Below are 17,186 nucleotides of genomic sequence, written 5' to 3'. Positions count from 1 at the left end.
CCTACCCTCTCATTTCTTTGACAAACAGCTTTGACTTTCTCTTACAACCCTTTTCAAGGTCATCTCAGAGCCCCACAGGCAGAGGTATCTCTACCTTGCATTGTGCTTCCATGGAATTGTCTGCATTTCTTTATTTTTGAACTTATCCATGGAATAGAAATTGTGCAGGTGCAAACTTGTCCTGCTAAACTATTGTCTGCATGAGGGTAGGACAATGTCTCATTCCTGTCGTCTCAGAATCCAGCAGAGGGCCTAGTAGGCTTTCGATATATTTTTTGAAATGAAAGAAAAGAAGCTATAAGCAGCTGATTGAACAAAGAAGTTCTAAATGAACATTTAACATGTGTGGAAAACTATCCTTTGCCTGCCATTGTATTTTCTTACTCGCATTCATAAAAACCATTTATGCCTTAGCAGAATCCTAGCTCCGAAGTACAGAGAGAGTTTCTGCTTGTCATTTCAAGGCTTTTGGATCCAATAAGCATTATGGGCACCATTATGGTTTACAGCTGCAACTCATTTGCTCGCTCACCCTCAAACTGAGATGGTTGGTAAAGAGGCATCAGAACAAAAAGCTTCCCTGTATCCAAACCTGAAAACAACCCAAGACACAGTACACTTACCATCACCAACATCAAAGTCCTTGAAAGCCAGTTCTGAACCCGAATCATCAAGAAGGATTTCGCCATTCAGTGTGAACATCATGGTGTGTTCTGTCATGTCAACCATACACCCCACAACATCGCCAGCTTGCCAAGAGCGCCCATAGTGCTCATTGCCCTGGTGCCACCGCTGGGCCTGGAGACAGAAGAGTCATCGTCACAGAAAAAGCCAGAACAGCACCCGCCCACCGCTACTGGCACAATTCACAGTAGTCCTTGTATTAACGTAGCGGGGGTAAGAAATGTAGTCTGCCCATCTGTCTACAGCAACTCGCTAAGTGATGTGGAGGTACCCAGGGATTCTGAATCCTTGACATTAACATCATATGTCATTGAATGTTGAGAAAAACTCAAATGTTACTTCATGATTTAAGAGTGTATTATTTTAAAAAATCGAACCCTATATCCTTTCTGTTAAAAGAAAACCTGTGTCTTTAGAAATTTATTTTTCTCACTACAGTGAACACTTCCCAGGATATGAGTTGTTTTTCTCCACTCCCCCAAATACAGGGAATTATGAACAGAGAATCAGCTGGGAACCGATCATTGAAAATTACATTCCAATTTTCAACTCTTTCAAAATAAAATTCCATTTCTTGGAACCAGTGGCACTCACATTTTAGCTAAATAGAAAACTAGAAGCATTTTAGTATATACTAAAATGAGAAAGGGTTTGAATCAAACTTAAAAATATTCTTAAGATATTTACTGAAATACTAAGCCAAAAATTGTATATATATGTCAACACTGCTTTATCTATAACACAGGCGAAATCTCATAAATACATTTGAAACAGTCTTGATAAATGTGACCTTTGAATCTGTAAGTATATTCCAATGATTTACAGATACAAAATTATAGTATTTTATCAGATAAATCTTTTTAGTTTCTCCTAATGTATCATCTTCATTGTAAACTGATATATAACAGAATATACTCACCAATGCAAAACAATGATTTTTCTACAGTATAATACACTGTACATTTTAAAAATTTATTTAACCAAATTAAGTACCAAAAAGTGTTAAATTTTTTTATCTGATATAGAAAATTGGACTCAAGAAATGTAACATTTCAGAACAAAATGGGTCAGTTGCCCTAGAAGACACATTACTGATTTCTAGTCCAAAATGCTTTCCTAGACACACACCTGGCTACCCAAATGTCAAATATCTTCACAATTGCTGATTTATTTTAATTTTATTTTCTTTAATTAGGAAAAAAGCTCCCTCCAAAGGAATACAAATTTACTGAAGAAAATTAGCAAATTAAAATAAGATAAAAGAATAAAATATCAATAACTTTATCAACCAAAATTGACTATTATTTTCTAGTGTGGTTATGTCCATATATACATATTTTTAATTTTAAAATATTTTATACAGAAAAAGTAAACATTCAATATTTATATAATGTACAAATATCAATGTACCAAAAAAGAAGAAACTTACCAGCTTTCATCAAACTGAAAAAATTAAAATTACTCATAACATTGAAAATGGAAACTTTTGGTGATTATAAACAAATAGCATTACTATGGCTATTAAATGTTTATATCTATCATTAATTATTGCTTAGGATAAATTCCTTCTATGGAATTGTTATGTCAAATGGATATATATTGCATTAGTATACAGAGTTTTAATGCTTTTGATAGACGAGGATGATTCATCTTTTTTATATGATAGAGAATATTTTACTTCTTAAATTTTGAACAGTCTTGAATTTTCACAGGGTGAGGGGTCTCAAAATGTTTTGAGACTACAAAGACAGAAGTTCTCCTAGAAACTGTTTTCTGAGTTTGGGTTCAGGAAATCACAATATTAATATTACGTGTGTGTGTACTCAGTTGATGTTCGACACTTTGTGACCCCAAGTTCTGTAGTCTGCCAGGCTCCTCTGTCCATGGGATTTCCCAGCCAATGATACAGGAGAGGATCCCCATTTTCTCCTCCAGGGCATCTTTCCGACCCAGGGATTGAACCCACATCTCCTGCATTGGCAGGTAGATTCTTTACCACAGGGCCACCTTGGAAGCTGGACCATGAAAAGGAAAACCAGTGGAAATGCAGTGAAGCAGTGTGGAGCTCACAGCACGTGGATGCTTAGTGCACAGTAGCCTACAAAGACAGGAACCTACAAACTCCAGTGTCTGGCGCCCAGCAAAGCGTACTCACCTTGAAGCCATCAAAAGCAAAGGCACGTTCATCTGAGCCAAGCTCCTGATCAGGTTGACACCCTGGCCTGCTCCAGCCAACTCGCATGTCTCCAGCAGTGACCGCCTCGAATTCAAAATACCACCTTCCAGCCTTCACAGCATATGTTTTCTCAGCACGGAAGATGCGGAACCTCTCTCCCGTGCCGCTGCACACTTCAGCTCTGGCAGCTGTGAATGGAAAGGGGTTCTGGTGATCACTGGATGGGAAATTCAAAGAGGAGGGCAGATACCACGTAACCTACGGGAACAACGCTAATGACACCTTCTCATCTTGATTCATATGTAACAAAGTGTTTTCACATCGTATGGAACCAGCTGGGTCAAGTGTAAAGTATACAGAAGGCCTGCCTTTGGAGGCACTGGTGGTTAAACTTCACTAACTCTGTAAGAGCAGATGATGGTAAGTTTTGTTTTGTTTTTTTTCTTTGGAAAAAAGTTTATCAGACACTTGGTGGTTTGGTAAGGAAAACCAAAATGGTGCTGGAAAATGAGATGCACTTAAGGGCATGAACGGGAAGAAGACAATTAAAGAGATCAACATGGTGGGAGAAGAGGAGGGTGGAAGGAATGAGGAGAGTAGCACTGACATATATATACACTATGATGTGTACAACTGGCAGCTAGTGGGAAGCTGCTGTATAGCACAGGGAGGTCAGCATGATGCTCTGCGATGACCTAGAGGGGTGGGACGGGGGTGTCATATGTAAACATATAACTTACTGGCTTCATTGTTCAAAATAACTAACACAACATTGAAAAGCAATTATACTCCAATTAAAAAAAAAAAAAGAAAGAAATAGACATTTCTGGGTTGGAGAAAAGAGGGAAGAATCAGCCAGGAAGTGAGGAGGAAAGAGAGAAAACAACAAGAAAGAGATCAACATTCACAGAGAACAGTAACCATTGATAAACTTCACAGACAGGATGGCTAAGCGCATTAAGTCTTCCTCTAATCTACGTCTTCACTGTAAGGTGCTACACATACCAATGCTGTGTTTAAGAGTTTTGAGGAAACAACAAAAGGGTCAAGTCCAATATCAGGATTAGTGATGTGTGAAGGGAAAAAACATCTGTGGAAATGAGATGTACATGAGATGGATGTGCCAGTGAAAACTTCAGACCAGGGAACCTGGAGCCAGGATAACTTTAAGATCGTCGCCTCTTAGGAATTCACAGTGCATGGGGATATCGGTCCCCCGAACAGATATCAAAGGGTATGGTCAGCTCTGTGAAGATCAAGGTTAAATACAGAGGAGGAAATTTAAGTGACTTGACCTACATCTCACAACTAACAAACGGCAGAATCTGGGAGCTGCCAAATGCTACAGACTGTGTTCTTTCCACTCTGCCTCCAGCAGCTGACACGGAATTAGTAGACACCAGCTACATATTAGTTCTCATCTGTTCTCAAGTTAGGAAAGACCTTATAACTAATAAAAGTTTAATAAGAACTTAACTATTGATATGGCTAAATAAATAAAAACAGTCAAGATAAGCTCTGCTGCTGCTGCTGCTGCTAAGTCACTTTAGTCGTGTCCGACTCTGTGCGACCCCATAGACGGCAGCCCACCAGGCTCCCCTGTCCCTGGGATTCTCCAGGCAAGAACACTGGAATGGGTTGCCATTTCCTTCTCCAATGCATGAAAGTGAAAAGTGAAAGGGAAGTCGCTCAGTAAGCTCTACAGGTTGCCAATTAACACACAGTTAGATCATCTTTAACAATTTAAGATTAGATTGAAGAAAAGAAAAATGGACTAAAGAGGTTTTAGCCTGTAATAGGGGCTGGTTTAATGAAAGGATCAGTTATTGTTTTTTGATGATTATATGATGATTATAGGGCATATAGAGGAACTATATCTGATAAACCTTTCAAAAGCTGTGTTAAATTTCTGAATAAACAATATTTTGTTTCTTCCCCTCACCCACATACACACACATGCTCACACCTAACAGCCTAGTCTGCTCCAGGCAAATCTCCTGTGTCCAACAGTGAAGCCTCAAAAGTCACACACTCGTTATCATGCAAGACACTCAAACATCTTCCTGAAAAAATAGATGCATTCAGGTCAGTCGCTCAGTCATGTCCAGTTCTTTGAGACCCCATGAACTGCAGCACGCCAGGCCTCCCTGTCCATCACCAAACCCTGAAGTTTACCCAAACTCATGTCCATTGAGTCGGTGATGCCATCCAACCATCTCATCCTCTGTCGTCCACTTCTCCTGCCCTCAATCTTTCCCAGCATCAGGTCTTTTCAAATGAGTCAGCTCTTTGCATCAGGGGGCCAAAGGACTGGAGTTTCAGCTTCAACATCAGTCCTTCCAATGAACACCCAGGACTGCTCTCCTTTAGAATGGACTGGTTGGATCTCCTTGAAGTCAAGGGACTCTCAAGAGTCTTCTCCAACACCACAGTTCAAAAGCATCAACTCTTCGGCACTCAGCTTTCTTTATAGTCCAACTCTCACATACATACATGACTACGGGAAAAACCATAGCTTTGAGTTTAAAAATGAGGCATTTATACTACTCTATACAGCAGACAGCATGTACAACCTTCTCTGAAAAGAAAAGGCTTGCTTTTGATACATTCAAGTTAGGAGTGGAAAGGGACTTGAATGAGAAAAACCTTCACCATTACCTTCTCGGTGAAGGGTAAAAATTTCTCACATCTATTATTTAGAAACTGAATTATTTTTGAAAGATTGAATAATAAACTACTTTTCAAGGACAAGAAAATTTACTATTAAGAAGATAATTCTAAATGTCATAGTACTAAAAAAAAAAAAAAAGGAAACGACACATTTCCAGTAAGTGTCTCCCCCAAAACAGAACACTGATCCATTGTTTCTTTAAGTCATGCTTGTAATCTTCCTGAAATGCATGATGGAGGTACAGAATATGATCAAGGAGCTACACGAACCTTGGGAGATTACGTGTCAGGAAAATAAAATTCCCTCACGTATTTATCCTTATTTTTAGTGATGCTGACATTTGTAAATACAATCATACTTATTACATTCTCATGTGGACTAACAGATTAAATTCCCAATTTCCTAAGTATGGAATATTCCATTTTTTAGAAATCTAAATTACTGAAGAATTCATGGGTCCTTTTTCCTATTTTAAGTTTCCAGGATATCGGACTCCACAAAATGCAAAGTGTGCTCAAAGAGCCAAATATATTTTAATATTAGTTTAAGTCCAAATACACTGGGAAATCTGATACAGAAATATAACCAACCACTACATAATTTCCTTAAAATCCTACTACAAATTTCTTTTAATATTAAGATTCATCATTAATCTTCTCTACTAATACAGGTAATAAAAATAGGGGGACTATAAAGAAAATCTGGGTCAGTAAGAGGCAATGATGAAGAATTTGTTCATCCTGGCATTTTTCTCCTTGACCTCAAGATGCTGTAATATTCTTTTTCTTATTGAAGTATAGTTGATGTACAACACTGTATATATGTACAACAGTGATTCACAATTTTAAAGGTTATACTCCACTTATAATTATAAAAATTGGGCTCTAATCCCTGTGTTGTACAATATATCCTTGTACCTTATTTGATACATGTAGTTTGTACCTCTTAATCACCTACCCCTACACCTTGCTCCTCCCACCTTCTCTCTCTCCACTAGTAACTACTACTTTGCTCTCTACTTCTGTGAGTATTTCTTTTTTTTTTAATATATTCACTACTTTGTTTTATTTTTTCAGATTCCAGACATCTGTTCTTGTTCAGTTGCTAAATTATGTTCGACTCTCTGTGACCCCATGGACTATGTGTAGTATGTCGGGCTCCTCTGTCCTCCGTATCTCTGGAGTTTGCTCAGAATCATGTCTATTGAATTTGTGATGCCATCTAAGCATCTCATCCTCTGCTGCCCCTTTGTCCTTTTGCCTTCAATCCCTCCCAGCATCAGAGTCTTTTCCAATGACCCGACTGTTTGCATCAGGTGGCCAAAGTATTGGAACTTCAGCTTTAGCAACAGTCCTTCCAATGAACATTTAGGGCTGATTTCCTTTAGGATGGACTGGTTGGATCTCCTTGCAGTTCAAGGGACACTCAAGAGTCTTTTCCAGCAACACAGTTCAAAAACATCATCGATGTTTGGCATCGATGGCATTCTTTGGCACTCATCTTTCTTTATGGTCCAATTCTCACATTCATACATGACTACTGGAAAAATCATAGCTTTGACTTTCTGAACTTCTGTTGTCAAAGTGACATCTCTGCTTTTTAATATGTTGTCCAGGTTTGTCAAAGACATCCAAGAAGCAAGTGTCTTTTAATTTCATGGCTGTAGTCACTGTCCACAGAGATTCTGCAGCCCAACAAAATAAAATCTGTCATTGCTTCCACTTTTCTATTTGCCATAAAGTGATGGGACCAGATGCCATTATCTTAGTTTTTTGAATGCTGAGTTTTAAGCCAGTTTTTTCACTCTACTATTCCACCCTCATCGAGAGGCTCTTTAGTTCTTCTTCACTTTCTGCCATAAAGGTGGTGTCATCTGCATATCTGAGGTTATTGATATTTCTCCTTGAAATCTTGATTCCAGCTTGTGATTCATCCAGCCTGGCGTTTTGCATGATATACTCTGCATGGAAGTTAAATAAGTAGGGTGACAATTTACACCCTTGTTGTACTCCTTCCCCAATTTGGAACCAGTCTGTTGTTCCATGTCCAGTTCTAACTGTTGCTTCTTGACCCACAGACAGGTTTCTCAGGAAACAGGTAAGGTAGTCTGTTACTCTCATCTCTTTAAGAATTTTCCACAATTCATTGTGATCCACATATATGTGATATCACACAATATATGTCTTTCTGACTTATTTCACTTAGTATAATGCCCTTCAAGTGCATCCATGTTGCTATAAATGACAAAATTTTCTTCTTTTTATGAGTAATATACAATTGCATGTCTATACCATATCTTCTTTATCCATTCATGTGTTGATGGACACTTAATGTTAGTTGCTCAGCCGAGTCAGACTCTTTGTGCTCCCACAGACTGTAGCCCACCAGGCCCTTCTGTCCATGGAATTCTCTACCAAGAATACTGGAGTGGGTAGCCAATCCCTTCTCCAGGGGATCCTCCCAACCCAGGGACTGAACCTGGGTCTCCTGCATTGAAGGCAGATTCTTTACCATCTGAGTCAACAGGGACACTTAAGTTGCTTCCGCACTGCAGGCAGATTCTTTACCAGCTGAGTCACATGGGAAGCCCCTAAGTTGCTTCCATATCTGGGCTACTGTAAATAATGCTCTTATGAACACTGGGATGCTTGTATCTTTTTGAATTAGTATTTTTATTCTTTCAGCTACATATACCAGGAGTGGAATTTCTGGGTCATAATTGCTGCACTATTCTTACACTCATTGATGGCATTCAACTGAACTTGAAGTGAACATGGTGTTCATAGATATCATCATGCAAAGGACTTGCACGCTTCATGGATTTTCCTCCAAATGTCCACGTGGCTCAGTTTATATTCTAATTTTCTTACATTAGTATATAGTAGCTTGAAATTATGGTTTAAAGAAGAAACAGATCAGTATTCTGTTTCTTGATAAAATCACTAAGTGGAAATCTGAATCCACAGACATTAAAAAAAAAAAAATACCAAGGCAATCTGCAACAAATTTCTGTTGCATATCCTAAAACATTAAGCAGCTGAACACAAAAGTAGGCCCTATAAGTACCTGCTGAATTGAATCTAAGAACAAAGACTCTCTTGAGCCCTGGACACAGGAACACTGGCAAATGGCTAATCAGCAGCATCACTGTCAAAATACAGAACTTTGCTCCAAATATGCAATTGTTATTCTTTGCTTGAATTTAAACACTCTATATTCATATATTTCTAGCTCATGTAAGTATGTTACATAAATGATTTTTATACAGTTATAATAAGTGCAATAGTAATTGACATTTTTAAAAATGAACAGCAGATAAATTCCCATCGTACTCTATCAAGGCTACTCAAAGAAAAAATTCAGGATTTAGGCCTTTAAAAACCACTTTAAGATTAAGGGCAAGGTCTGATAATACACTGTGTTCCTTGTACCCCAGAGATCCTACCACCGAGAAGGCAAACACCAATGACCATTCAAATAGGACCTAAAATAGCTACTCACAATGGCACCCCACTCCAGTACTCTTGCCTGGAAAATCCCATGGAAGGAGGAGCCTGGTAGGCTTCAGTCCATGGGATTGCTAAGAGTCGGACACGACTGAGCGACTTCACTTTCACTTTTCACTTTCATGCATTGGAGAAGGAAATGGCAAGCCACTCCAGTGTTCTTGCCTGGAGAATCCCAGGGACGGGGGAGCCTGGTGGACTGCTGTCTCTGGGGTCGCACAGAGTCAGACTCGACTGAAGCGATTTAGCAGCAGCAGCAGCAGCATCTAAACCATACACTAAGAGACACTTACCACTAGAGGGCAGTCAAGATCTAACTATAGATTAAAAGTATACATTATTTATAATAAACTGGAAGGCAGGCTAGTCTCTTGAAAATTTTACACTTATCTAGAATCCTTTAGGTATATCTACTAACTAATTTTTAAAAATCATTGATATTAATCAGTCATTCTTTTAACTTCCTGGTATAGTCTCTAAGTAAGCAATTCAAATCTTGATAAAGCCTTGCAATGAATAAGCATAAATGACTTTTCCAAATATCTTAATATATTATTTAGGACAATTCTCCAAAGATAGCACAATTTCAACACTGAGTTCATATTCATCCTGGAACACATAAATCAGCATTCTGCTGACTAACAAAATAAATTATAACCCTGATGAATTACATAAGGTCCAGGATTCTGGTCATCTGATGTGAACAGCCAACGCATTGAACAAGTCCCTGGTGCTGAGAAAGATTGAGGGCAGAAGAAGAGGGTGTCAGAGAATGAGATGGGTGGACGGCATCACCGATGCGATGGACATAATAAACTTGGGCACACTTTGGGAGATGGTGAGGGACAGGGAGGCCTGGTGTGCTGCAGTCCCTGGGGTCGCAAAGATTTGAACATGGCTGGGCGACTGAACAACAGCAGATTCAATTTTAACAAAAATATCATGCCCTAAGGCAAGGTACACACTCTATATTCAAAATGGATAACCAACAAGGACCTACTGTACAGCACGTGAAACTCTACTCAATGTTATGTGGCAGCCTGGATGGAAGGGGAGTTTGAAGAATGGATACATGAAAATGTATGGTTGAGTCCCTTTGCTGTTCATCAGAAACTACCATAACATTGTTAACTGGCTATAACCCAATCAAGTTTAAAGTTAAAAAAAAAAAATGTATGCTGTTAATTTTTCTGATGTCAGCAAAACAGTATAGCCAATTACAAACGAAAGTTTTAAATCTTATCTTAGTGATCACCAGACATTTTGCTTCATTCCATAAACCATCTCACATCTATCTTAAACCATCTCACATCTTTCTTTTCATTTCCATTTTTCACCATCCTTGTTCTGGAGACCACAATTTTCCAAAAGCCTCGCAACTGGTCTCTCTATCCAAGCACTCTCCCCCTCCAATCTGTTCCTTTCTACTGCTGCCATAGTTGTACTGCTATGGAACACTCTAACCACAAATCAAACTTTTGCTTTAAAACTTTCTGAGGCTAGAATTTCTCATACAAATTTACCATATATCTTAGCTGGGATTTTCAAAATATTCCGTATTTTAGCCTAATCCTTCTATTTCCAACTATTGCTGTTCTCTCCCCACTTACACTCTGTATCTTAGCCTAACTTGACAATCAATTTTCCCTCATCTCTTTCTGTATTCAATTACATCAGATACACTTCCCCTCAGGCAAGAATGCTTTTTCTACCACCAATCCCTATTTAGTATTTTGATCTCTGTAACAGTGAACTCAGACATCATTCCTCTAATTGGAAAATGAATCTTTCTTATGTATGTTCCATAGATTTCAGTGGCCACACATGATGAACAGAATAAACTCTACAGAACAAGTTAAGAACATTCATTAAACAAGTAACAACAACTCTAACAACAAACATAATAACAAATCCTGCAGGAAGGGAGAATCCAGAGCTACCTCATTTTATTGTTTAAAATTTTCAATTTTCAACAAAAATAGTGAGACATGCAAATAAGAAAGTATGTTTTATACATATGGAGGGGAAAAGTCAATAGAAACTGTCACTGAGGAATCCCCCAGACACTGGACTTTTAGACAAAAATGTTAAACTAGCTATTTCAAATATATTCAAAGAATTATAAGAAATCTTGTCTAAAGAACTAAAGGGAAGTATGAGAAAAATGTCTTACCAAATAAAGATTATAAATAGAGACTGAAATTACTTTAAAAATAGAAATTCTGGAGTTAAAATTATAATGACTGAAATTAAAAATTCTCTAGAGGGGCTAAACAACAGGTTTGAGCTGGAAGAAGAAAGAATCAATGAATCTGAATAAAGATCCACTGAGATTACTAAGTATGTAAAGCAGGAAAAAAAATAGAAGAAAAAAAAATAAGCAGAGTCTTACAGACCTGCCAGATGCAGCAAGCCTAACAATGTACACATAATGAAAATCTCAGGAGAGGAGAGAAAGAGGTAGAAAGAATACTTAAATACTGACAAAACATTTTTCAAATTTGGTGAATAAAATTAATTTACAGATACAAGAAGCTCAACAAAATCCAAGTAAGATAAACCCAAAGAAACACACAATGCATATCATAGTCAAACTACTGAAAGACAGAGAGAATCTTGGAAGCACCGAGAAAGCAGCAGCACACCCCATACAAAGATCCTTCATACGAGAAACAGCTGACGTCTCATTTGGAAACATGGAGGCCAGAAGGCAATGGGATGAATATACACAGTGCCAAAGGGAAAGTCAACTAGAATTCTACATTCAGTAAATCTTTGTTGTTCTCTCCAAGGCTTCTAACATACAGCATCACTCTTTCACTTCTCCCTCTTAGCAACTAACCTCACTTAATATTTCAACAGAAAATTCTTACTAAACAGTAACAGTTCCCCCAGCTTCTTGATTTTCCATAACATAGTTTACTGCATTTTTTAAATACTTACTGCTCCCCCATCAAGCTTAGTGGTGTATGTATTCTCCTTATATAAGGCCAAACCTTTTACCTGTGTTGTAAATTTCATTTCCCCACCCCTAATCATCCTCAGATCATACTTCATCAAGTTCCTCTCCTTTATTTTCAACCTCTCCTTTCCTCTGGTTCTTTTTCTTAGAACCAGAAAGCATTTCTTAAAATTGTCTAAATTTCTCCTATTTAAAAAAAGGAAAAATGTAATCCTCTCTTTCTCTCTAGCAAAGGTCTCAGCTACACACACACACACGTGTGTGTGTGTGTGTGTGTGTGTGTGTGTAAACTGAGTCTTGGTTGCTGTGTATAGTTGTCTCAAACACAACTCAAACTGAAATTCAACATGTTTAAAATCAAACTCAGAGTCTCCCCAGTTTCCCATCTCTGACTGTTCCAAAACCATTCCAGACACCTCCTTCATCTTTCTACTGATTCTATTTCTAAATGTCAAACGAGTCTGTCCTGTTCTTTCTATGCCCCGTACTGGTTAAGTTCAGGCCAAAACAAGTTCAGAAGTGTCAAAACACTCCTCATCAACACCAAACTACTGTCCCCACCTTTCAGTTTGTTCATATCCAGCCCATTCTCCAAAGAGAAATGGAGTGATTGTTTCAGCAGAAAAACCTTCTGTTTCAGTTTCTGCCTTCTCTCCTTCATCTCCTTCTACTTCTCAAACTCCACTTGACATTCAGCCATGCAAAGCCTGCTGAAAATTCCCAGGTGCAGTCTTTCCTTGACTGCCAAGCCTTCACACACTATTCCCTCTGTCTGAACAAATGAACCTGACTGATTCCTACTGATTCTTCTAAGTAGATGGTTTTGGAACACATCTCCAAATATTTTGTCACATTTCTCTTCAAAAACTGTGGGCTTAAGTGTGAGATGCATTTAATGACTCACTTCCAACAAACAGAATATGGTAGAAGTCATTGCAGTATGCATTGAGGCGTCTTTCTTGCATTATCTCTTAGATTACTCACTCTGGGGGGAAGCCAGCTGCTACATGAAGGCACTGAAGTATCTCTGTGAGGAGGTCTTCATGACAAGGAACTTAGATCTCTTGCCAATATACAGAGAAAATCTGAGTCCTTTAACCAACAATTATGCAATTGAACTGTCTTAACAGCAAATCCCCAAGCCCCACTGAAGTCTTCAGATGACTGCAGCCCTGGTGGACTTGACACAAACCTCAAGAAAGGCCATGATCCAGAACCACCTGACTAATCCACTTGTGTGTCTGGACTAAGGGGCTTCAGTCATATCTGACTCTTTTGACCCTATGGACTATAGCCCACTAGGATCCTATCCATGGTATTCTCCAGGCAAGAATACTGGAGTGGGTTGCCATGCCCACCTCCAGAGGATCTTCCTGACCCAGGTATCAAACCCACGTCTCTTATGTCTCCTGCATTGCCGGGCGAGTTCTTTACCACTAGCATCATCTGGGAAGCCCAATGAATCCATTCACAAATCCCTAAAAGATAGAAACTTTGAGATCAACAAATGTTTGTTGGTTTAAGCCATTAAATTTTAGGGAGGGATTTGTTACACAGCAGTAGATAACTAATACATCTCTTTAAGATTTCTCTGACAGCTCAGTTAAACCACTGCTGGGATACTTGGGGATTAATGCTTACATCACACAAAAGTGTGAAAAATTTAATCTATCTTCCCTGCCTATGATGAAATCTACCTGTGGGCAAAACTTTTTCATTCATTGTTGAATTTAAGCACAGTAGATGTTCAATAACTACATATTAAAATCAAATGGAAATGAGGATGATCTGAAATATGAAAGTAATATGAAACCCAAAGATGGCATCACTGATTTGATGGACAAGAGATTGAGCAAGTTCTGGGAGTTGGTGATGGACAGGGAAGCCTGGTGTGCTGCAGTCCAGGGGGTCACAGAGTCAGACACAACTGAGAGACTGAACTGAACTGAACTGAACTGATGCTGCTTTTATTCCTTCTTGAAGTTCACATAAGTCACAAGAAAGTAGGGAAGCATGACATACTAATATATTGCTTCACTGATGTGTTAAGCAAAATTATATTACACTTGTAAATAATATGTATGTAAATATGTATGTCATCAGAATAACATCCAGCATCCAGGAAGCCTTACAAATAGTTGAGAAAAGAAGAGAAGAAAAAGGCAGAGATATTGCTAGATATTTGTTGTATGCATATTAGGTATATACCTAATAGAGTAGTTGAATCAAATATTTTTAAAGCATGCAAAATACTGGAAAATGGTATACTATCAGAGGCATTCTTAATGAATATTTGTGTGCTCGATATATCCAACTGTTCATTAAAGAGTGAGTTTAATAGGTAGTTACAAAAAAGGTTTGTAGATTTTTGAAAGTAGGAGCTCTTAACACTATTACTAATGATTGAAGTTCTCCATAGGATACCACAGTCACCAAAAAGATGTAAGACAAAGACACTTGCAATTATGAGGGTTTACTCATAATAATTCATGAGTGGGTATTTGTAAGTCTTCCTCAGGCAACCACTTTGCCTTATTGCATTTCTTTTTCTTGAGGAGGTCACCACCTCCTGTACAGTGTTACAAACTTCCATCCATAGTTCTTCAGGCACTCTGTAATCTTGAATTGATTATTGGGAATAGATTGGGATCCCCTTAAATAGAGTCCCTTGAATCTATTGGGAATATACATAAATACATAAATGTAATCTTGAATTGATTATTGGGAATAGATTGGGATTCCCTTGAATAGAATCCCTTGAATCTACTGGGAATATACATAAATGTCTGAAAGTGTAGCCAAAAAATGACAATAATTTATCTTTGTGCCAAGAGAACATGCTGATCATAGCAAATATCTTCTTCCAACAACAAAAGAGATAACTCCATACATGGACATCACCAGATAGTCAATACTGATCAGATTAACTACATTCTTTGCAACTGAACATGGAGAAGTTCTGTTTATAGTCAGCCAAAACAGCTCTATCCTGGAGCTGACTGGCTCAGATTATCAGCTGTTTATTGCAAAATTCAGGCTTAAACTGAAGAAAGTAGGGGAGAGCACTAGGCCATTCAGGTACGACCTAAATCAAATCGCTTATGATTATACAGTGGAGGTGATGAATAGATTCAAGGGGTTATGGAGTGCCTGAAGAACTATGGATGGAAGTTTGTAACACTGTACAGGAGACGGTGACCAAAACCATCCCCAAGAAAAAGAAATGCAATAAGGCAAAGTGGTTGTCTGAGGAAGCCTTACAAATAGTTGAGAAGAGAAGAGAAGAAAAAGGCAGAGGAAAAAGGGAAAGATAGAACCAGCTGAATGTAGAGCTCCAGAGAATAGCAAGGAGAGGCTGTTGCACCACAGACGAGGAACTCTGAGCTTAAGGATCTCATCCCTTTAAGGCAAGCAGTAAGCAAGCATTCTCTTTGTACACAGGGAGTCATTACCTCATCGCTCAGAGTTACCGGCTGCATGAAAACGCATGAGAAATGGGGAACTGCCTGGTGGTCCAGTGGCTAATACTCCATGCTCCCAATTCAGGGGGCCTGAGTTTGTTAGCATGCTGCAACTAGAGCTGGTGCAGATAAATAAATAAATATTTAAAAAAAAAAAGAAAGCCTTCTTAAATGAACAATGCAAAGAAATAGAGAAAAAACAATACAATGGGAAAGACTAGAGATCTCTTCAAGAAAACTGGAGATACCAAGGGAACATTTCATGCAAAGATGGGCACAATAAAGGGCAGAAACAGCAAGGACCTAACAGAAGCAGAAGAAATTAAGAAGAGGTAGCAAGAATACACAGAAGAACTGTAAAAAAAAAAAAAAAAAAGTCTTAATGATCTAGATAACGACAATGATGTGGTCACTCACCTAGAGCCAGACATCCTGGAGTGTGAAGTCAAGTGGGCCTTAAGAGAAGCATTACTACAAATAAAGCTAGTGGAGGATGGAATTCCAGCTGAGCTATTTCAAATCCTAAAGGACAATAATGTTAAAGTGCTGCATTCAATACACCAGCAAATTTGGAAAACTCATCAGTGGCCACGGGACTGGAAAAGGTCAGTTTTCATTCCAATCGCAAAGAAAGGCAATGACAAAGAATGTTCAAACTACCACACAATTGAACTTATTTCACATGCTAGCAAAGTCATGCTCAAAATCCTTCAGGCTAGGTTTCAGAAGCTCATGAACTGAGAACTTCCAGATGTACAAGCTGGATTGAGAAAATGCAGAGGAACCAGAGATCAAATGGCCAACATCCGCTGAACCATAAGATAACCAGGGGAATTCCAAAAAAAAATCTACTTCTGCTGCATTAACTACACTAAAGCCTTTGTGTGGATCACAACAAACTGTGGAACATTCTTAAAAGAATGGGAATACCAGACCACCTTACCTGTCTCCTAAGAAGCCTGTATATGAGACAAGAAGTAACAGTTAGAACTGGACATAGAACAATAGATTGGTTCCAAATTGCAAAAGAAGTACACCAAGGCTGTATATCATCACCCTGCTTATTTAACTTATATGCAGAGTACATCATGAGAAATACCAAGCCGGATGAATAACAAGCTGGAATCAAGATTGCTAGGAGAAATATCAACAACCTCAGATATGCTGATGATACCACTTTAATGGTAGAAAGAGAAGAGGAACTAAAGAGCCTCTAGATGAGGGTGAAGAAGGAGAGTAAAAGAGATGGCTTAAAACTAAATATTAAGAAAACCAAGAAGATGGTATCCAGACCCATTACTTCATGGCAAATAGAGGGGAAAGGGGGAAAGGTGGAAGTAGTGACAGATTTCCTCTTCTTGGGCTCTAAAACCACTGCAGATGGGACTGCAGCCATGAAATCAGAACACGATTGCTTCTCGACAGGAAAGCTATGAGAAACCTAGACAGTGTGTTGAAAAGCAGAGACATTACTCTGCCAACAAAAGTCCATAGAATCAAGGCTAAGGACTTCCCAGGGTTCACGTGCAGTTCTGAGAGCTGGAGTATAAAAAAGGCAGAGCGCCAAAGAATCGACGCCTTCAAACTTTGGTGCTGGAAAAGACTCCTGAGAATCCGTTGGACAGCAAGGAGATCAAACCAGTCAACTGTAAGGGAAATCAACCCTGAATACTCATTGGAAGGACTGATGCTGAAGCTGATGCTCCAGTATTTTGGTCACCTGATG

General features: G+C 38.6%; 1 protein-coding gene across 1 annotated transcript in view; it reads right to left on the bottom strand.

The window, feature by feature from the left end:
- The window catches only part of RYR2 (ryanodine receptor 2), a 764,447-nt gene that overhangs the window by 294,195 nt on the left and 453,066 nt on the right, over positions 1-17,186 (bottom strand). Inside the window, exons 30-31 of the mRNA XM_055589046.1 lie at positions 2,840-3,048; positions 624-798 (exon numbers count right to left, since the gene is read on the bottom strand). Coding sequence (XP_055445021.1) covers positions 624-798; positions 2,840-3,048 — 384 coding nt within the window. The remainder of the gene's footprint in view (positions 1-623; positions 799-2,839; positions 3,049-17,186) is intronic.

Source organism: Bubalus kerabau, chromosome 1 (genome assembly GCF_029407905.1).
Source record: "Bubalus kerabau isolate K-KA32 ecotype Philippines breed swamp buffalo chromosome 1, PCC_UOA_SB_1v2, whole genome shotgun sequence".
Taxonomy (NCBI): domain Eukaryota; kingdom Metazoa; phylum Chordata; class Mammalia; order Artiodactyla; family Bovidae; genus Bubalus; species Bubalus kerabau.
Note: the sequence above shows the minus strand (reverse complement) of the source record. Positions and strands in the feature narration are given on the sequence as shown.